General features: G+C 36.6%; 1 protein-coding gene across 1 annotated transcript in view; it reads right to left on the bottom strand.

Moving 5' to 3' along the window:
- The window catches only part of scaf11 (SR-related CTD-associated factor 11), a 30,520-nt gene extending 9,610 nt beyond the window's left edge, over positions 1–20,910 (bottom strand). The window contains exons 1-10 of the mRNA XM_088923049.1: positions 20,691–20,910; positions 10,245–10,305; positions 9,634–9,794; positions 7,724–7,801; positions 6,684–6,790; positions 6,456–6,526; positions 4,917–4,975; positions 1,541–1,647; positions 1,040–1,162; positions 434–537 (exon numbers count right to left, since the gene is read on the bottom strand). Of these exons, the coding sequence (XP_088779175.1) occupies positions 434–537; positions 1,040–1,162; positions 1,541–1,647; positions 4,917–4,975; positions 6,456–6,526; positions 6,684–6,790; positions 7,724–7,801; positions 9,634–9,794; positions 10,245–10,287 (853 nt within the window). The 5' untranslated portion in view covers positions 10,288–10,305; positions 20,691–20,910. The remainder of the gene's footprint in view (positions 1–433; positions 538–1,039; positions 1,163–1,540; positions 1,648–4,916; positions 4,976–6,455; positions 6,527–6,683; positions 6,791–7,723; positions 7,802–9,633; positions 9,795–10,244; positions 10,306–20,690) is intronic.
- Positions 20,911–21,499: the final 589 nt, after the last annotated feature.

Below are 21,499 nucleotides of genomic sequence, written 5' to 3'. Positions count from 1 at the left end.
ATTTCGTATAAATTAGAAATGCATATTTAGGCAGAAAAAGTGAATGGTTTTTTGAGTTGTGAACCGAATCTGTACCGTATGATAAGCACAAATGCAAGAAGAGTTTAATGCAAAAACACACTACAAATACATGCAGTAATAGCAGTTTCCTTTAACGATCTATAGAAAAGTGCATATTAATCCCACTGAGTAAAAATGTTCTTGGATATAACTGTACCAAAATACATGGTCTTGAGAACAATCAGTGCAAACAATTAGTTTTTTAATCTTTTTTTGCAGATGTTTTGTTTTAACTGCTGATTAGGTCAGTGATCTAAGGGTATAATTTTTTTTACAATTACACAATACAACCCAGTAGAATAAAAAAACAAAAAATAAAACACCAGTAGAATAAAAAAAGGGAAAAAATCCAAATTAGATTTTTCAGACTCACTGAAATGTCCGGCTGCAAAAGGATTCGTTGGAGAGGTAGAGTCTGGTAATAATGATCTCAAGGGAAATAAACCATTTAGCATTTCGGAAGGACCAGAGCACTGCCTGTAAGACAGAAATAAAAGAAAATACTAAATTGGTTGAAGCTGAAAGCTGTCATTCTGTCACTATACTGTTAGATCAATTTGTGTAAGGCCTGTGCAAGATACTAAAATATTATTTGTAGAATTCTCTGAGCACTTAAGTTTCATAGTGAATTATTTTAATAGAAATCAAAATTCTCCAAAAAAATTGTGTGCTTCAGATGTTAAATGTAATTTACTGTCAAAGTTGTAACCACAACTTCAATGTTCACAACTTCAAAGAAAAAGCACTAAGTAATGCTAAACTGCATTCTCTTTTTTGAAAAATACCCCCAAATCAAAAACGTGTGCTTACACCCAATTCAGTTTTCTGAATGTCTTTGAAAGCTTTTTACTTCAAAACTTGCTGAAGCACCCTCAACAGAATTCGGATACTTGTCTCCAAACTATGCTGAAGATGAATTTTTAGGAACAGACACGGTTCCATGTCCGAGAGGGTGGAATTGACAGTGTGCGGAGCTCACCGAACTAGTCCATCGGCGGGCACTGCAGTGGAGACAGGCAGCCAGGGCCGCTCACACGTTTCCAGCCTGCAGCGCTTCTGTCGTAACAGAGGCTCTCCTTCGTACACGTCCAGGAAGTCTGCACTGCAAAACATTTTCAGTGGACGGTAAAGTCAGCCCAAAGCTCAGAAAGCAGTGATATATTTTACATTTTGCATATTTATTCCACATACAATTCCTTATTAAAATACTTTTTTTTGCATGCAATTCAAAAGCTTAACAATTTCTGGGCAACATTAACATGATTAAATGGTGTTAAACCTAATATGTTACATGGATTAATAAAATCAGCAAAAACCTCTGACTTCATAAGCAACATTTAAAGTGACAATATCAAGGATCAGTGAGAAGCTCCATTTTATAATCATGTGAAGATGAGAGAATAACATTTTAAAAAAGGTAGGCAATCATACAGGTAAAAAACTTTTTTATATAAAGGAAGGGGTTTAGATGTGTACTAACCAGCTTTCAGAAACTGAGATACACGATCCACTGAGCTGGCCACCCGAAAGGGATTTAGAAGAGAAATCATTTTTAACAAGCTGTTGAGAACAGGTCCCTCTGTTGACCTATTAGAAAATGAAAAGAAAACCTAAATTGGGTCTCTGAAAAACAAGCACAAATCTGGACCTCCTGAAAGAAGTAAAATGTTTGAGAACATTCATGTTAAAACTTCTATACAGGTAGAATGAATAATGTATGCATTGTGTAATGCTGAAAAGAGAAGAAAGGAAACAACGTTTCGGCTATGGAGCCTTCTTCGGGTGTGACACGGGTGTAAGAACTGACACCCGGAGAAGGCTCCACAGCCGAAACGTTGTTTCCCCTTTCTTCTCTTTTCAGCATGGAATAAACCTTTACTTGTTCCTTTGCAGCCTACATATGCTGACACAGCTACCCACCTGAACTACTTCTACATTGTATAATTCCTAACGAACACTGTGGATACAATAGGCATCTTGGTACCCTGTGGCCTTTCAGTCTTGAAATGCAAAAATTATTATCATGAAGGGTTTTACCAAATTGATTTTATACTGTGCATTCATGCAGAGTCAACAACTATAGTACTATGAAAGCTGCCAGGACCTTTCACTTGATTAAAATGTTCTTAAAGTTTGTCTACAATTAATAAAAATATACAAGCTAAACACCACTATCTATTGAGCACTTTTTGAGCATTTTCTGTATTTGAAACCAGCCTAATATTTCTTGGCTGTAAGAACTGACAATGCAAATGTTGCCCATCAATTCAGTTGGATGAAGCATGTTGCTTAACATGGATTCCAAAGTTAATTTCAAGTTTAGAATGAAGCCTTAATCAGGGTTCCACCAGTAGAATACATTACCAGTAAACCCAAGCCTGTTTCTGTTTAGAGTGACACAGAACACCATCTTTTTTATGCTAGTTTCTTGCTGATGGTTACCAAATGGTAATACACAACTATTGTTTTTTAAATAATCAAAAAGGATTAGATAAGATATATACCACTGTGAATACCCAAGATATTAGATAATCAGGAGTAGGGTTGGGATAAACAGTTTAAGATGACAGATATAAAACAACTATCCCAACTGTATAACTCAAAATTAGCATAATTAGATTAATGTTACTTTCAAAAAGTTAGTTTGCTCATAAAGATTTTTATTTTACTACAGAAACGTAAGGGATTTCAGATTTATAAACCGGGAGAATCTATTGGGACCCATGGCTTGTAATTTGCAACACTGAATTTTTTATATATTGAAACTGCCAAGTAACAGTGCATAAAATGTTACTTTGTAGCATCCACACTTCCCAAATCTAGGTATAGAGCTACTGCTAATTTATTATAAAAAATAAGATAAACTATGTCACTTTCTAAAGCAATAACTGATTAATGTAAACTGCATGCAAATTGAAATGAACGTTGAATGCTTTGAAATACCTTGCTTTACTTGGCTTCATTTTCTGAAACTTAATTTTGTCATTGTGATGGATCTCATTTTAGAAATGTATTTTCAATGTAATGTTTTCTTGTATAACTAACTCAAGCAGTAAAGAGTCATGTACCGTATATAAAAACCAAGGTCCACAGCAGGATCAAAACTGTAGCATCTCAGGACAGAAGGAATCAGAGCAGATAACTTCCATTCATTTTTGCTATAGATCTCTCAGTAGTAATCTTAAACTCTACTTTTTGCCTCAGCATCTGATCATTCTGCAGTTGATCACAGAACACTCTGAGAAAGTATCTGAGTAGAAGGATATCACAGTGTTTGTCCACTGCCAATTGGTGACTGAACTGATGACCAGGTGAACATAAAGCTTACAAATGAGATGAGGTCATTTGGCCAAAAACAGTGAAATGATTATGTACTGAGATTAAATAAAACACTGAAGAAATAATTTGTATAACCATAAGTGTTTTACCATAACGCATTTATCTGAAATAAAAATACAGCAGGGTATGTTAGCCAAAGTTTAGGAGTTTGTTCAGAATATACTGCCTTCAAACTTGGTCACAGGTTCATCAATTTCTGCAAAAACTCCATACATTTAAATAAAGCCACCTTTCACAAGGTGGAGTTTCTTGATATAAGGCAAGTTTCTACTTCCTGCTCATAAACATTTGAGCGTTTTAATGGCAATCTTCATAAAAACATTTACACAAAGTACAGTACCAGTCAAATGTTTGAGTACATTCACTTAATATTTAATTACATGATACGTGAACTTATAATCTTAAGTGAGGTAAGATGCTAGTTAACTGTAACTTCTTTTAGTGTTCTAACACCATTTCTGACTTAACTAACCTGGGCTTCAGACTGAAATCCGCTTGCTTTGGGTGTTAATTTTATTGAAAATGAAAAATTAACATTTTCAATGCAGTTCACTTAAGATAAGTACTCAAAGTTTAAGCACTCAAACTTTTGACTGGTACTGTATATGTGGGGTCAAGCTGGGTCACTAACTTAAGCTACACTCCACTTTTTTACAAGTTTATTTCTAGCCATTTTATGTTACAAAAGACAGATCTTACTGGATGCTATACAAAAAGCTGCTGGATCTGAGATTCAGAGTGATCTGGAAACAAATGCATGAATATTGTTGTAGTCAGGAGATACATATTCAAGCCTTATTCAAGAAGTCAGGAAAAACTAACAGTTGCAGCTATTTGGAGTGTAACCCATTCATGTCTTGAAGTGAATGTGAAGTCCTGCGATTCTGATAAATACAGATACTGCTTACAGCACTTGTGTTTTGCAATGCAGTTCCACTAGAAACTGCAACAGAAGCCTACTACTGCCATATCCTGAAGACGTGCCTGCACTTTTTGTAAAAAAAGTAAATACAGAAACTTAAGTTTATTCCATATTTCTACTGTGTGGTTTATTTCTCAATTTCCATAAACTACCAAAGAAATAAGTGGAAGTGCATTTATAACTGAGAAGAGGCAGCAATTCTTTACACAAAGGACTGTGAGATTATGAACAATCTACCCAGCCATGTTGTTAAAGCAAACACCTCAGTTTCCTTCAAGAAATGGAAGAAACAGATGAGATCCTTGGATCAATAAGGCATGACCTGTCTAACAGGTTAAATGAGCCCAATGGTCTCCTTGCAGTTATAGACATACTTAGGTTAACATTTGCTAAAACTTTGTTTTAAAAAAATATTTAGTTACAAAGGAAAGAAAATATAGATAAAATGTAAAAATTGAATTACTGCTTTTATTAAATACAGTGCACATACTCTACCAGAATTCTAGTTTTTTTATTTACATCTGAGCAGTGAAAGAAAATGTGGAAAAAAAATCTGCTTTTAAACATAAGCATGTGTACTGGAAACAGCACAAACCTTTTTCTTCCTCACAGCTGTAGTGTTCTTTCCGTACTTGTGGCCGATAAAAGAATTACCTGTAATACAGTACACAGAAACGTTATGATGCTTATATGGATGAAACCGGAAAAGAAGATGTTCTGAAAAATGGCCAACACTAACTCTGCTGATGGAAAGCTAGGCTAAGGAAGGCATTTAAAACCAGAAGATTAAGATCAGAAAATTTGACTGCACACAAAAAACACTAACCTAAAAAAATTGCATCATGTCATTTAAACATGATATCCTAGCTCTCTTAATGAGCAAGTGATACTGTTCAGTAGTCACACATATTCTTTCTCTTGTGTGAGAAACAGAGGAATGTGTAACAAAAAATCCACAACACTCCTCTAAAATTGTAAAGCATGTAACGCCAAAAGGTCTAGAATGAGAAGAAACCCTTCTCTTCGTATTTACTGTGACAATTTCACATGTCCTTTATTCTGAACCATGCCAATTGTGGTACACCATTTTAAACTTTTTTACAACCAAGTTATTTTACCATTTAAATATTTCTCCACAATGCTGAATGACCGTAGCCTGTATTTCTTCTGTGATTAGCATTTCACAACTCATACATTTCATTTCAGCTAACAGTTTAAACAAGACTAGAAGAGTACTAATAGTATTGACAGAAACGGCAGCAATTCCAATCAAGAGTTATCCCAAGTTACGTATTAAATTAATGTCTACCAGGGACTAGTTCTGTGCTATTTCACAACCCTGAAATAGTGTTGTTTCTTTTCATTGCAAGCTTTTTATCTTACAGATCCTGTATTTTTTAAACGTCTATACAATCAGTTGAAGCTGAATGTGATGGATTTAAAAAAATGTGATTAATTGTCAGTACATTTAAGGTCAGTAGAAAAGGCTGATTGAATACGTTCATGTATGGCAAATATTTGTTCACATTGCATTTTGGAGTATGCTACCCTGACAGGGTCTTTGTCAGAGGAGTGGAATATAATACAGGAGTCCTCAGCTCCTGTCTCCAAGAGCGGCTCCCCACAAGTTTATTTGACCCTGTTGCACATCTGGACAAAGGCCCAGAATACTTCAATTACGCAAACCATTAGCTCATCTAGGCAATTAAAAGCTTGTATTTAATAAAAATGAGATCTCATGGACCCAAAGCCAAACATATCAGGGCTGTTTTTAACCTCAGAAAAAACATTCTAATGTGATTTAAAATAGCATTATTAGCGCAATTTAAAATAGCTTTTAAATCTGATTGAAGTTTGTCCTCTCAAGCTTCTGATGGAAAAGACATCATTAAGTCACATTTAACAGTGCTGCATTGTTTTAGAAAATGACTAACATGCTGTAACACCGCTGCAAATTTATAACATCCACTTCACTGCTACACATTTTAATCTTACAGCAAAAGTTAAGACTTTAAAACTGAGATTCTTAAGAGTATTTCTTCAGCACGAAAATATTCTTTCACCTTTAAGAAAACAACATGTGAAAAAAGTTCTAACTTTAATTTGAAAAAGTTCTGGAGAAAAAAAAACTTACACTTTCTATTAAGATCTTCATTTATTTTGGGAAGTAATGTCCTTTCAGGTTTTTTTGCAATACTCCTCCTCCTGAAACAAAAAAAATATACTCAAAAGTGTATGATTTTTGACAATATAGTTATTGTGATAGTGCACAAAATTATCATTCCATGCCATGAGACTTCGGTTTCCAAGACTGAGCACGAACAGTGACATACAGCCGTGCGGGCTGAAAGGTGTCCCCCACCTTGATGTGCAGCTGCATTGTGACATGTAGTCTTTCCTTTTTTCTTTCTCCTTGTTGTAGCAACACAGTGGCAGCTCTACTTCTCTCACTTTTTTCTTCACGGGAATCTGAAAGCAACATTAGATGAGCTTTAAACCTTCTAAGGGCATCAAAGATCACATTAAAGATAAGCAGCAAGGATTTCCTGTAAATTACACATTCTTTGATAGTATTCAGCCAATAAACCTGTGCACACCCACCACCCCACTAAACACCAAAAAATAATACGGAAATGTTCATAGTATCATTTTTTTATGCAACCAAACATGATGGCCTTTGACCTTTTGAGACTTTCATTACAGAAAACACTCCAATAACCTCTTAAGTTTCTTTTAATCACTGAGGCTGAAGAGACTGGAGCTCAGTTATGAGCAATGAAGACTGATTAATTGTTACAAACAAAAACATTAATGGCTAAGGAAGTCTACAGGTGTTCTTTACAAGAGCTGCTACAAACACTTCTTGCCTTCATTCAAGGTTTTGTTCACAAGCTGAGAGTAAATGTGATTAAATGGGTAAAGGGTACACAGTTTCTGTAACACAATACATCTTTCAATCCTGGAAATATGCATTGGAAAAAAAAGTACAATCTAAATTTGCTTGCATCCACAATTTAGCTGAACAAATCATTCTAAGGACAATTAGTGATATATTTTAAGTTCAGCTTCTTCCCATAACTAAGATATTCTACAGATCGGTAGGAGAATGCTACCTCAAAGTGAAATGAACTGCATATTGTATCAAATTCATTTTTATTTATGAAACACTTCATAATGCAACTGCATGAAAAGGCATATATGCACTACTGTTTGATATCTGCTCAGGGATGCAAAGATATTAGTAAATCTAGAGACCATAAAAAAAGAGTAAACAACATTCTCTCACTGAAGTATTATGTAGGCAGTTTGGAAACGTTTTAACATTAATGTTTATACAGTCATACAACCAGCATACATAAATATTTTTAAGACTACAATATGAAACCAAACATAAGCACTAACCTTTATGCATCCTAGGATGGCGTCTTGTTTGAAAATGGCGTGGAAAGGCTTCCTGTCTACAGGGCAGGATGGAACTGTCTGCAAAGCAGATTACTTCATTTGCAAAGTCCAAACTCAAAACACTTATCAATAACAAAATTAAGGGCCAAGATTTTCTGTATCTTATTTTCGGTAAAATCACTTTTCTCCCTTGAAATCAGTTAAAGATGTGTAGGAATTTAGTTAAGTAAGAAATTGGAAGTGTATAGCAATTAAATGGATTGCAATTCAGTGAAAACCTTTATGTTCACGAAATTTGTTAAGAACTGAAGATTACAAAACATGCAATTTCATATAGCCAACATATACATTTACAAAATGTAATACATATATATAGTATGTATACGGTGTGGTAGAAAACACATCCCATTAAGATTTTATTAAGGTTTAACATATTTAGACACATTCAACCTTCACATAGTCCTAATAGTAGATAGAACTATTCTCATCTGACAATACAAAAATTCTGCTCTGTCATTAAAAAAAAATCCCCCAGCATCTTTGTGTGAAAAAGTAAGTGCATCCCTTGATTTAGCAACTTATAACATTAACTTAATAAATCTTATCTTGTGGCGCTGCTTTTAGCAGCAATAACTTTAATTAAACCTTTCCTGTAAAAGTTGAGCAGGATCACATATCCTGGAAGGAATTCTGCCTCACTCTTCCTTACAGAACTGCTTCATCTCTGTGATGTCGGAGGGCTTCCTTGTATGCACAGCTCTCTTTAGGTCCCAACACATCATCTCAATGGGGTTTAGATTTGGACTTGGCAGTTCCAAAATCCTGAATTTCTTCTTTGAGCTATCCAGTTGTAGATTTTCTTGTGTGATTTGGATCATTCTTCCGTCACAAAATCCTCTTTTGGTTCAGCTTTAGCTGTGAGAAATTTCTCAAATTTTTTCTAGAATATTCTGGTATACTATGGAAATCTTGGAAGACCCAATAACAGCAAGGCACCTAGGTCCTGGGGCAGCATAGCAGGCCCAAAATACCACCCTTATTCATGGATGGTATGAGGTTCCTCTGGTCAAAGGCAGCGTTTGGTTTTTGCCTAACGTGACGTTTGTGGCCAAACAACTCCACTTTTGACTCAGCCATCCAGAGCACATTGTTTCAGAAGTCTTGTTTTTTATTCAAGTGCTGTTTTGCAAACTTAAGTCTTGTGGCAACGTTAGTAAGGGTTTATTCCCGGCTATTCTTCTATGAAAGCCATTATTATTCAATCTTTTCCTAATGGTGGAATCATGAACTCTGACATTTACCATAGTGAGAGAGGCCAGCAGATTAATGCATGTAACCTCAAGAGTTCTTTGAGACTTGAAGGAGCACCATAGGTCCAGTACTTGGAAGAGAATTTAGTAGAATGACCACCCTGGTAGATTAGCAACAATCTTACATTTCCTACCATGGAATGATGGGACTTCAAATTGTTTGGAAATAGCTTTATAACCCTCCCTGGACTGACAAAGATTTATTTTGATCTGGGCATGATGTGTGGTTGAGTGCTTAAGACCAAACAGACAAAGTTTCCGATTACAGGTAGACTCACTCCGATGATCAACTAATTATTTACACATCCTTTGGTGCACCCGATTCTACATGCCCCCTTTTTCGATGTGGTGGAATTAAGGGTACACTTACCTTTTCACAAAAAGATACAGGATGCTGGATTACCTTTTTTAATTAATAATGACAAAGTAGAACTGATGTGTGTTATTTATCAAATGAGGTTAATTTTACCCATTATTAGGACTTGGTTAGGAGTAGGTAAAGATAAAAGTTTGTTAAACCAGTAAATCTTAAGGGTGTGTACTTACTTTTTCACCACACTGAATATCATACATGTCTAGTGACAAGTAAAGGACACTTACTTCAGCCCACTTTAGAATGCAGGTCAGGCAAAACACATGACAGCAGCTTTCAGGGACAGCCAGTTCTTGTCGTAAGAAGAGGTTAAGACAGATGGGGCACCGATCTGCTTCATCAGTCTCTGCAACAGCAGACTCATTGTCATCCTCTCTGTTCTTTTCTCCTGTTGGAAGAATGTTCATATTTAACATTTCTAGACTTGTTTACTGAGCATGATCTCACAGTGAAGTATTACCCGTCTCAGTGAACCAGTGAGACAAAATTCTACACTGTAGCTGAAGAGTGTACAAGGTCATCAAAAACAAATTCTCAATGATCCTTAGTTCTGTAATTGCAGGTGGACTGAGAATGCCATAATTTCAATGCTACTTATAAAATCTACAATAGCATTGAGCCCCAGAGCTGACTACTTTTCCCAATCCTCTACACATTGACACCAACTGCTTGGGAAAAAACTTTTGATGATATTTATAAAAACTGAAGAGTGAAACATCTTTAGCCTCCAGTCATTATTTTTCATGTAACAAAGCAAAAAATATATTTTAAAAATCACTGCATATTTTTTAAATGGGAGAGAAAAGTGGTCATCCATTTTGGCAATGGTCAGACTCACCACTGTCTGTTTCATCAGATGTCTTTGGCTTGTTGCTTCTCATTTCAGGTTACTAGATGCCCTTTGAAAGAAAGGAAATATAATAGATGAAGTGTATGATGTAATACACAAACATATACTTTATTTAGACATACACCAATATTCATAACTATTAAAAATACGTCAACAGGATTCTCAGCACTTCCGTATCAAGTCAAAAATCTAAACTCACAGCTCACATTTTAACAGGGTTTAAAATGTTCATTAGTTATAAATAAAAACGGACACCTTTAATAACCGTTTTTGACAACACTGTTAGAAAACAGCATATATGACATGGATGGCAATGTCTTCAGAGATCCATTTCCGAGTTGCAGTAAATGTAATAAAACAAAAACACTGACCTATTAAAGAATAAAACAGTAGAAAACACCATTTAGATGTGACGACTGATAAAATCAACAGCATTTAAGGGTAATGAAAAGTATCAGTAAATTTATATTGCTAACAATATAAACTAATAAGATCACTGTCTGAATATAAACAAAATGTACTGGGAAATTGTTAATGTTTATAACACTAAAAATTAATTAACAGCATCCAGTCTGTATTTAGTTATAAACCACTTTTCCCTACAATGCTTTCTGAAGTAAAAGTTAGGTCTAGGCCTGTATGTTGAAGCTTAACCTGACAGCGTAGGAGCTCATTTTTATAAAGCAATTTGCTGTCGGCATAGATAATTTAAAACTCGTATCTGTTAGATTAACTTTATTATACCCATTTCTAACAAAATACCACACTTCTAGGTGTAAATCAATCCAAAACCAGACGAATGCTGAATAACAAAAACACATACAATAGCAACTATCCATTTTTTAACCACATCATCCATTTCATAGTCATGGACGGCCGGAGCCTGTCCCTGCCATCAACAGGCACAAAGCAGGATACTCTATACACCCTGGACGAGATGCCTGTCCATCGCATAGCACAGACACAACAACATGCACACACTCACACCAGGGCCAGTGACACTGACTAAAGACGATTCAAGATGTTTAAGTTCCATTTGTAGTGGATTCACAGACTATCACAAAATCCTGTGCTCAGCTGATTTTCAGCAATCAAATTATACGAATATATGATTTTTAAAACATTAGACTATAAATATTCTTCTGTTAACACTTTGTGCAGGTATATCTTAAAGTGGTGTCAAGTCTTTATAATGGTGGACCAGTGTGTCTGCTGCTTAAAGACAAATCAAACCAATACTGACTTCAATGGACCAATTTAACTACTTAAATGATAGCTTAAGAATTCTCTAACATATGTTAAGTAAAATAAAGGCACGCTCACAGGTGAATTTAACAACTCAAATGACAATCTTCAGTATTAAAAATTTTGAGCATAAAGCACTGCACATGTTATTTAGGATTAAAGACTCTCAGGTATCAAGCTGTGTTATTTTCTTGCTTGCCAACTGAAAGATGCACACTCACTGATTAATCTTTGTGGCCCTTAAACCACCATGTGATTTTGACAAAGTAATTTTTTTTCATGCTTTTACAAATGCATTATGTGCGAGGCTACAAACGGCCAAGTATATAAAATCATTTTTTAATATATATTCATAATCAACCTAAAACTACAAAAAAAGTAGGCTGTCTTGTCCTTTCCAAACAGTCTTTGTGCATAATGAAAGAAGTGGCTGTCTGGGGAACCCCCTATCTTTACAGTTGATGCTAGTATTTTTCAACATTTTCAGACGCTGGCAAATATACCTTAATTTACTCCCTAGACGAGACCATAAATCAATCTGCTTCTTTCGATTCAGGGTCACAGGGGAGACGGAGCCTATGACAGCAAGCAATGCACGCAAGGCAGGGTACATCCTGGACGGGACGCCAATCCATCGCAAGGCAGACAGTCAAAGAGACTAGGAGACCGCTTCAGAGAACATGTTGGGGCTGTGAAGATTAAAGACTTCTCCAAGCCCATAGTTTCTCATTTCACCTCAGACGGCCATGATCACACTGATCTCCCTGTCTGCGTTCTCAAAGGAAGGTTTCTTAACTCCCATAGCAAAAAGACATCAGAAACAAAAATTATCCTGAAACTCCACACCATCCCCCTTCTCTCAATGACAGACTTGTTTTTGTGTAATCTTCTCTATTCACATGCAGGTTTCGACTTCACACCTGTCTTCACCTCTCCCCACTTCGCACCACCTGAGCGGCCACTCTGCCTCTCCCCTGCTCCTACCTTCTCCACTCTCCCAGCTTTTGTTCTCCTATGCCAGTGGTTCTCAAACTTTTTGGACCAAGTACCACCCCTGATCAAAACCAAAGTATCCAAGTACCACCTACAAGTCACCTTCTCATAGGAACCCCAGAAATTCTCAATGACCAACATGAGCACGCGTACGTGCACACACTCACACATATCATAAATATTATAATAATAAACTTTATTTGATATAGTGCCTTTAAAGGCGGCTTCTCAAAGCACTTTACAGAAAAAAAACAGGAACAACAACAATTAAAAATAAACAATAAAAACGCACCATTTCAGCTAGAGGGGTATGCCTGTTTTGTCGAGCAAAGCAGATGTGAATTCATTTTTCGAGCCTTGATACAATTCACAACAGAGTCTAACAGATTTTAAATTTTCAGGCATTTTCTTGACGGCAAAGGTCTCGTGGTGGATGTTGCAATGCGTCCATTCATTTCTGGAGCAACCTCTCTAATTCGTGCAACTACACCGCTGTGTTGGCTTGTCATTGCTCTAGCACCGTCTGTACAAACTCTGATGCATTTTATCCAGTTGATGCCATTCTCTTTGATAAATTCATTCAGAAGCTGAAATATGTGCGCTCCTGTAGTTCCTGTTGGTAGCGGCTTACAGAACAGAAAGTCCTCATGGGACGTACCCTCAAACTCGTACCTAACAAACGAGCAAATTGGCCAAATCGACAACATCTACAGACTCATCTAATTGCAGTGAAAAGCATCTGCTCATCTTAACACACTCTATCAGCGCACTTTTGATATAACCCGCCATATCAATAATTCTATGAGTGACTGTCTTTCAGAGGAGGCAGCAGGTTGAGCTGTTTAGCAGCTTTTTCTCCACACAATACATGTCAGCTCTTTTGCCAACGGTAAATAAGGTTCTTCAGAAATAGCGTGGGGCTTACCTGCTTTAGCAATCCGCAAGCTTGCATTTTTCCCCGTTTCCGTTTCAGGAGTCCGTCTCAGAAGTTAAAAGAAGTTTTTATTTCTTGCGCATGGGAGTGAAACACTGTCCACTGTCCTATGCTATTTAATCTATGCTGTCTGCCCTGTCTTTCTCACACCCGAAGAAGGCCCCACAGCCAAAAAGTTGTTCTTTCTTCTCTTTTCAGCATGGAATAAACCTGTTACTTGTTCCTTTGCAGCCTACACATGCTGACGCTGCTACCCACCTGAACTAATTACATAAGTGTTAACACAAATACTTCTGACAACATTTTCAATTCTTATGTCAAGAACGTCATCTAAAGGTTCTGAGTGGCATAAAGTTTAATTTACTGTGGTTATTGTGATTATGAATTTCAAACTGCTTGTGACCCAGAAATGGGATCATAATGCTTTTTGTCTCACTTCTTACCAAGAATGCAGTTTAGAACTTTATCTGTTTGGAGTTTTTTTGTCTAAAATCGAAAAATCGTAAGTCAAAATGCTGAAATTTTTAAAGCTGTTAATTTTAATAAACGTTTTAATTGTACCCGTACAGTATATTCGTCAATGTCTATGATGGTAGCAATAACTTCAGAAATGTGTACAAAAAAGGTGGATTACAATGTAGCCTTCAAAATAGCCCATTTTTAACAAAAGGTAAAATAAAAAACCTTCCTGCCCCACTCATGGAAAATTTAGAGATCAAGCCTTAACTTAATATTTTACATTTTAATTTAAAAAGCAAAAAAAATCATCTTAAACAATACAGTGATACTCTTGTCCTCTCTATAATCACACACAAGGTTACCAATCACACAAAAGAAATACTTACAAATCAATACATAGTATTTCTACATCACAAACGGTGTCACGTTTTATGATTTGTTCCCCGTGAATTAACAGTCTGATTCCGCAAGATGCACAATTAAGGACCTATTTTTTAGGTTTTCATTAGTTATTACTTTTAGGAAAGTTTGCCTTTGTTTTTCACTTGGAAGTTGTGTGTAATAATGTGTAAATAAAGGTAAAATTAATTTCAATTTAATGCGTCTTGATTTCTGTCTTTTAGGCTACAAAAGTTGTTATTTTGGAAAGGATGTGGAGACTTTCTATAGACACTGCAGGTGCTCTCACCAAATCTGAAAAGCACAATTTAAAACAATGAATATGAATATTACTAAAAATAGTCAGTTTAGGTTCAAAACAAAAACCATAAACTGTCAAATACACAATGAAAAGCAGTAGTACCTTAAATCACTCAATGGAAGAACACAATGTGAAGAATAATTCCAATGCAACAAACGTATCATACAGAAATGTCAGCAACAGAGGGAGGAAAAGCCAGACGGCCTGAACTGCATTAATAGCCGGATGTCGGGGATGGACAGTCCTGTAGCTACTGGGTATAATATCTCCCTGCAGTGTTGCAAGTGAAGGGAAAGATGGGGTACATGAAGGAGGAGAGGAAGCAGACGCAGCAACTATGTGACCAGAAAAGAAAAACAGAGTGAAAGGAGTACCCTCTGCATTTCTACACGATACAGATTCAAATGTGTTCATACGTTGGCAACCTATTCAGTGGACCCTGCTTAGGCTCTAATAATGTCAAGAGGTTACCAACCTAAGCTTTTTAAAAGATTTGCAAGCTTATTTATTAATATAAAACTTATTTAGTAGCTCTTACCCTCTTTATTCTTTTGTAAAGTTCATTTGCACACAAGCTTGAATTTCATGAAAAATGGCACCAGTTTGGGCTAAAAAAATCCTGGGAAATTTTGTAATCTGTCTGTTCTTCAATTCAGATTGGGACATAGGGACCAGAATATGAAAGCCAACCACAAACCATAAAATTAAATTTTTTCATAAGCATTTGATATAAAATACATTTCACTCACCTGAGATTAAATGGGTGATGAAGCTAAAATGCATTGAATTAAAAGCACCAAATGAAGTCACCACCATGTAACAATTTTTGAAGATACAAGTCAGGCAAAAAGTATAGTTACAGTAGGATCATATCTGAATCAGGTACAATCCATTAAATTATTGTATCTTCCTTTAGGAGGCAGAAACTAGATTTTCAAATTGATACAAAAGTTTGCATCACTGTAGTTCTAGTTTCAACTATGTAGCGTCTACTTAGTTCAAATGAGCAGTCTGTTAAGGCACTGCTGATGTCATTGTTTCTACAATGCATCTGTATTCTTGCCTCTCCAAATTCAAAAACATGAATATGTTTGAAGGAGCCCTGGCAGTACCCTTCCCCATTTTTCTTGCATGTGACAGACACATTGGCACCACAGACAGTGCAATCTGATGATGCCAGGTTTTTATATAACTCCCCAATGTTTGCATTTGGGTGCAGGTTAACCTCCCAATCCACTTTTCTGACCACACACAGAGTTAAATATCTTAATAGCCTCTACCTGATGGGGCAGCAACCATCACACCAATCATGAACTTCTTGATGATGAACTTTGTCATAGAGACTCACACAATGTTGAAATTATGGATTTTTTCATGGCATTACTTGACTTGTTGAGGTCAATTGTTTTTGCCTTGGATCTTTGAACAATTTAAAAAATCCCCATGATGACACGGAACTAAGTTTTGTTTCTATGTTCAGCTTCCTTTAATATCTAGTGGCAATTAAGGGGCATTGCAAAAACTCCTTTACACTTTGAGACTTTGCAAAAACATTACAGGATTAAATTAACAGGACATTGTAGTTTTACACTGTACACTACAGATTTAGGCATTTGTGTTATACTACTGATGTATTCCATAGGCTACTCCTTTTGAAATATTTTATCATGTCATTTACATTTATGGATATACATCTATTTTTGTTGTTAATCAAAATCCACAAGTAAAGCTGTAATCACTAGCCTGGATTCAATTGTTTTAGTTTCTAACTTCCAATTATCAAACACCAGTACACATTCAAGAAATGCTCAGCTGGTGCTGTTGTATTTGTTCATTCTCATGCACCTTCTCACGATCAACACAAAGCAGAACAATCTACTATGAATGCTACCTCCCTAGTACACTGAATAAGAAGGATTAATTCCTTTAAGTATTAAATCTTTAATGGCACTCAAAAAAATCAATCTGACCTCACTAGACTATGTGTGGGTTTCGCAGAAAGCCATAATGTTTCTCACACCTGCTAGACTTATCACAGCCTAAAAAAAGATCTCAATTACAATAATTGAATTTTACTTATAGGGAAAATCAAGAGTCTACTGTTTAATTTATGGTATACTGTACTGGCAGAACTACTGTTTTGTATGAGGAGTGCTCTAACTTATTTACTGTAACCATCCTAATTCAGCTCACTGTGGTTTCTATACACTGCAAAACAAGAAACTTATCACTACTTGGATTTTATCGTTTACATTTTAGATATTGATTAACATAACAGATATTGAGCAACAAAATTAATCTTTGTTTACTGACTACATTACACCCGTGCCTTTCACAGTTGCATAAGAACTAAATTATTTCATTAGAGCGAGTGCTGAAATGATTTAACCTGTTAAATTTCATGCCCACCATAATCAAGAAAAACTCAGAAAGGAACTAATATACCCAGATTATCAGAAGAACACCATCTTCACACCAACGGTATATAGGAGCAACACAGTCAAGTCCTCCTCTAGTTAAGAATAAAAACTTTATGTAGATCACCTAGATGAACATTAGCAATTGCAGTGCAGATGGGCAGAATTAAAAAAACATGAAGTGTCTAAGGGCTACAGAAGATAAGATCACATTATTAGCCATATACAATTTCTTGCATTAGGAATTTGTCTTTTCACATACCCCAGCTTACTCTCCATGAGACACACAGGCACACAGACAGGGAGAGAAGCTTGGGATCGGAGTGCAGGGTCAGCCATTTATACAGCACCCCTGGAGCAGTTCGGGTTAAGGGCCTTGCTCAGGTGCCCAACGGAGTAGGATTCCCCTGCCGCCCGTGGGATTTGAACCGGCAACCTTCCACCCACAGGCGCAGGTGCCAAACAAGTACAGTATGCGGGATGAACCCACTAAATGATCAGTATGCGAGATGAGCTGGGACAACATGTAGCATCCAAGGTTTAGAAACCAGTGAACAGACACACACTTGTCCAGACTACAAAAAGTGAATGGGACAGAAACCCACAAGAGACTGTCTACAGAAGGTGCAGAGTATGTTGTAAGTATGTTGTAGCTTGTGTTGCTTCTAAAAGAGACCAGTCAAGCTAGTAGTGAGTGACTTTCACAGTAGACACTCTGTTGATGACCCGTTAATGAAAAATATTAATGTATTTACCTGTAATAGCTGTTCACTTAAATGTCTGTGTACCTGCTATAAAAAAGTATTGCCATTTTAGTCATATCTTTGGTAATTTGTCAGAGTTGGTTTAGTAATTTGTTTGATGATCATTTACCATATATTTACACAAAGCCCCACACGAGGGCACATCATGAACCAAAACAGCACAGCATCTTGCAAAATGTACAACATTCAATTTAATTTGAGTGCACGAAACATCTGATTAAGTGTTTAAAGTTTTCCTTATGCCAAAGAGACCACCTACAAACTTTTAGCTACAAGTTTGGGTCTTAATCACAGGATGCTTCTTCACATGCTGCTGCCCTGAAAGTCAACTAAAAAATAACTAGTTATGAAGTAGTTTCAGGTTTACTTGACAAACATACAGCTTTGCTGTTTCAAAGTTTTTCTGAGAGTACAGAACAAATCTGGATTTAAGTCAACTACATGGCTGACTCAATTTGTACAGAAGACTGTCGTACTTAAATGATTTAATACTGGCATGGTTCACAGCCAGGAATTTCAGGCGACATTAATAGATGCTGTCTTTTAAATAAAGCGAAAATTACTTCAATGCAAAATTTTTAAAAAGTCATGAGCAAACAGTGATTTAATGGAACTGAATAATTAAAAATTATTATAAAACAGAAGACACTTAAATTCTGAAATTCAAACACTGCAGAATTTTCATCAGCTGCTGGTCTGATGTTTAACTGGCTCAATTAAAAGACATTGGTTCAGTTTTAAAAATTAGTATTACGGTTCTTAGGACAGATGGCTGTGCAATGATGGAGAAGTTGGGACAAACTGTGCAATTAAACTAAGGCTGTGTCCCACAAGATATAAACAGTGACCAATGAAGAGGAGGCCATTTTGGAATCCAAACAGCAAAAGCATTAACCATCTGCAGTATATCCTTTCTTTTCAAAAAAGTAAATCAAGTTACTATTTTCAACCATTGACAATGTATGCAGAATAATGCAAACAAATTAAAGATCCTGACAGCTGACTCTTATTACAACTTATATACAACTGTGAAACTCATTGGAGTTGTCTAATGGAAATGTTTTAAAAGCTTATCACAAGTGCCAGATTACCATACTTACATTGATATAAATTCCTATAGATTGTTAAACCACAGGGACCTAATTAACAAAAAAAAGTTTAAGATGTCCGCACTGTTCAAAGATGATGATAGTGCTTACTTATGGAAGCATTAAGCAAAAGAGAGACTTGATACTTTCACTCGCACATGCTAAATGAAATCCATTCTCGTTTTCGGAAGGAGAAACATTAGTGACTCTAAAACAATATTAAATGTAACAACGTTAGTAACAATGTTACGTGATTTGAAAACATTTAGAGTAATAGAAGCGTATCTAGCACTTCTACAACATGCACCATCCATTCTCTTATTTTGTTGCGATAATGAAAAGAACTCATGTATTTAATGTTATCTGAATTCTGAAAATGTTACTTCCGTTACGTGTGATTATGCAAAAATCGTACTCTCAATCTTCTTCTGTTAAGTAACCCCAAAACATAAATGTTACATTTACGCTCTAGCTAACACTACCACATCAATACAGTGACAGAATCACAAGACGTAAATAATCATAGATTTCAGGAATGAGACTCGATTATTTAAAGGTTAATTTTTAAAAGACTATGTTTCTAAACTATATTAAAGGGAGAACAATCATGTGGTATTTCACATTTTCAAATTATTTAGAATGGTGGTCGATGTAAATTCACTTTTTCAGTTGAAAATTGATTTATACTGCAATTCGAAATGTAGGTTTTGAACCCGCTCGGTGAAATCGATTTGTTTTTGCGCGTGTGGCACACTTAGCCGAAGACTCAGTTTCTCCTCCTCACTAAGCTAAACCAGTGAAAACTGGTTTCAAACTTGTGGAGTTGGACAGTAGATTGAACAGATAATACACATCCCATCTACATCTAGGGGTGAATTTGACTCTGTAGCAGCGAGTACAACAATTTCATTTTAATTTCAGTAAAACCTCGGCGAAATCAGTTCTCAACCTTGTCAGCCGCCTCGCGAGTCCTGACTGGCCTGGAGCGAGTCAGAAACACAGGCCTCTGAGCCGAGTAGCCTACACCTTTACCTCGCGTCTCCAACTCACATTTCGCCCTTTGTTCAGCTCAGAAGTAACCCGATAACTGTACTCTAAACAGCGTGCTGCGGGCAAAACATATCTAAAGCCCAGCTAACCATCAGGTAGGAAGAGCTGGAACAGAACCAAACGTCCTGCTGGCCGTGCTATTTACATTTTGTTTACAGAGCAGACCTTTCCGCTAATCCCAGCCCAAACTCGTGAGGGACATTAACGATTGGCGTTAAGAAGCAGCACAACAAACTGGCGATTGCCCCAAATGTGGCGACTGTCCAAGACAACAACATTACCCTGGTAATACAGTTCCGTGCTTTTTCTGGGTTCACTGAAACACGATTGAGCTGTTAACAATATTTCCGATATGCGCAGTGATGCTCCCTAGTTTGCTAAGCGAACATCTTAAAAAGAAAATACTTTTCCGTGCTAACGTGCATACCCAAGAAACTAGGCTTGAGCACTGACATTTTAAAAGCGTTTGGGTTTGTATTCGATTTTACGTATGAGCAGCGATGGGTAAGGTTATTTAAACTTTGACTAATGGCAAGCCACATGTAAACTAAAATGACCCTTCAACTCTCAAGGCCTAAACTTTTGTCTGAACCAACTTAAAGGGAATTTGTAGGGGAAGATCAGAGTCAGATACCCACAGGCCACTTCGGAGCAATCCTAAATACATTACGAAAATCATTTCAACTGTAAACACCGTCGCTTTTTAACAGCGAAATCTCAAAAGGCAGTACGAAGTTCTCCTTCCAGTTTTATAACGCCACATATTTTCTATTCTTCCACTTACCGCTTAGAAAAGGCAGACGATTCAGGTACAAAACGCTATCTCCGGTTGTGCAAAAGCCAACATGGAGTCCCCCCTCGTCCTCTGTCAGTGTATTTCCGGGAATCCTGTCCCCTACACTGCGGGAAAAGATACGAAATCCCGCCGATTTGAATGCACGGAAAGCTCGCTGTAGGTTTGTAGGCTCCTCGGCCACATGTCGGTCAGAGATTCTCCGTGCGTAAAGAAGTCCGCTGGGTGTCGCTGTGCAGCCGTCTCTTTAATTTTATGAAAAATTGACGCACAGAAAGGGAGGACTGGTCGAATACGGTTTCGTCAGAAAGAGAAGGAAATGGGAAGTGGAGTCCATTTTCTGAGCCAAGAACTGGGCTCCAGAATAAAATCACAGCGACGACTGCTGGACCAACATTGCGTTACACTTAAACCAATGCACCTAGAAAATGTTTCAAATTATGGAAAAGCAACTGAAGCGGTACATGGATTTCTATTAAACTACTTACAAGCAATATTTTATTTTCATATTTTAACAATTGATGCGTAGACAGCTTCGCAACTGTTTTATGTTAAATGACGAACTTGTGCGAGTGGCATTCTTTTAAAAAAACTTTATTTCCAAATCCTTTTCATGGAGTATCCTCATTTGTGTCTTATAGTTTTCATTTCACTTGAACATTTGAAGTTTAGCGCATGAAGCACTTGTATGTGCGCATTTAAAAATACGTTTCTGTTCTGAAATAGAAGAACAAAGTTACGAATTAGCTTAAAACCTGTACGAGATGTTGGGATTTAGTTCTCAAATTTAGGATATGTTT

Source organism: Atractosteus spatula, chromosome 8, assembly GCF_055471065.1.
Source record: "Atractosteus spatula isolate fAtrSpa1 chromosome 8, fAtrSpa1.hap1, whole genome shotgun sequence".
Classification (NCBI taxonomy): Eukaryota; Metazoa; Chordata; class Actinopteri; order Semionotiformes; family Lepisosteidae; genus Atractosteus; species Atractosteus spatula.
The sequence above is the reverse complement of the archived record's forward strand: the minus strand, read 5'-3'. Positions and strand labels throughout refer to the sequence as shown.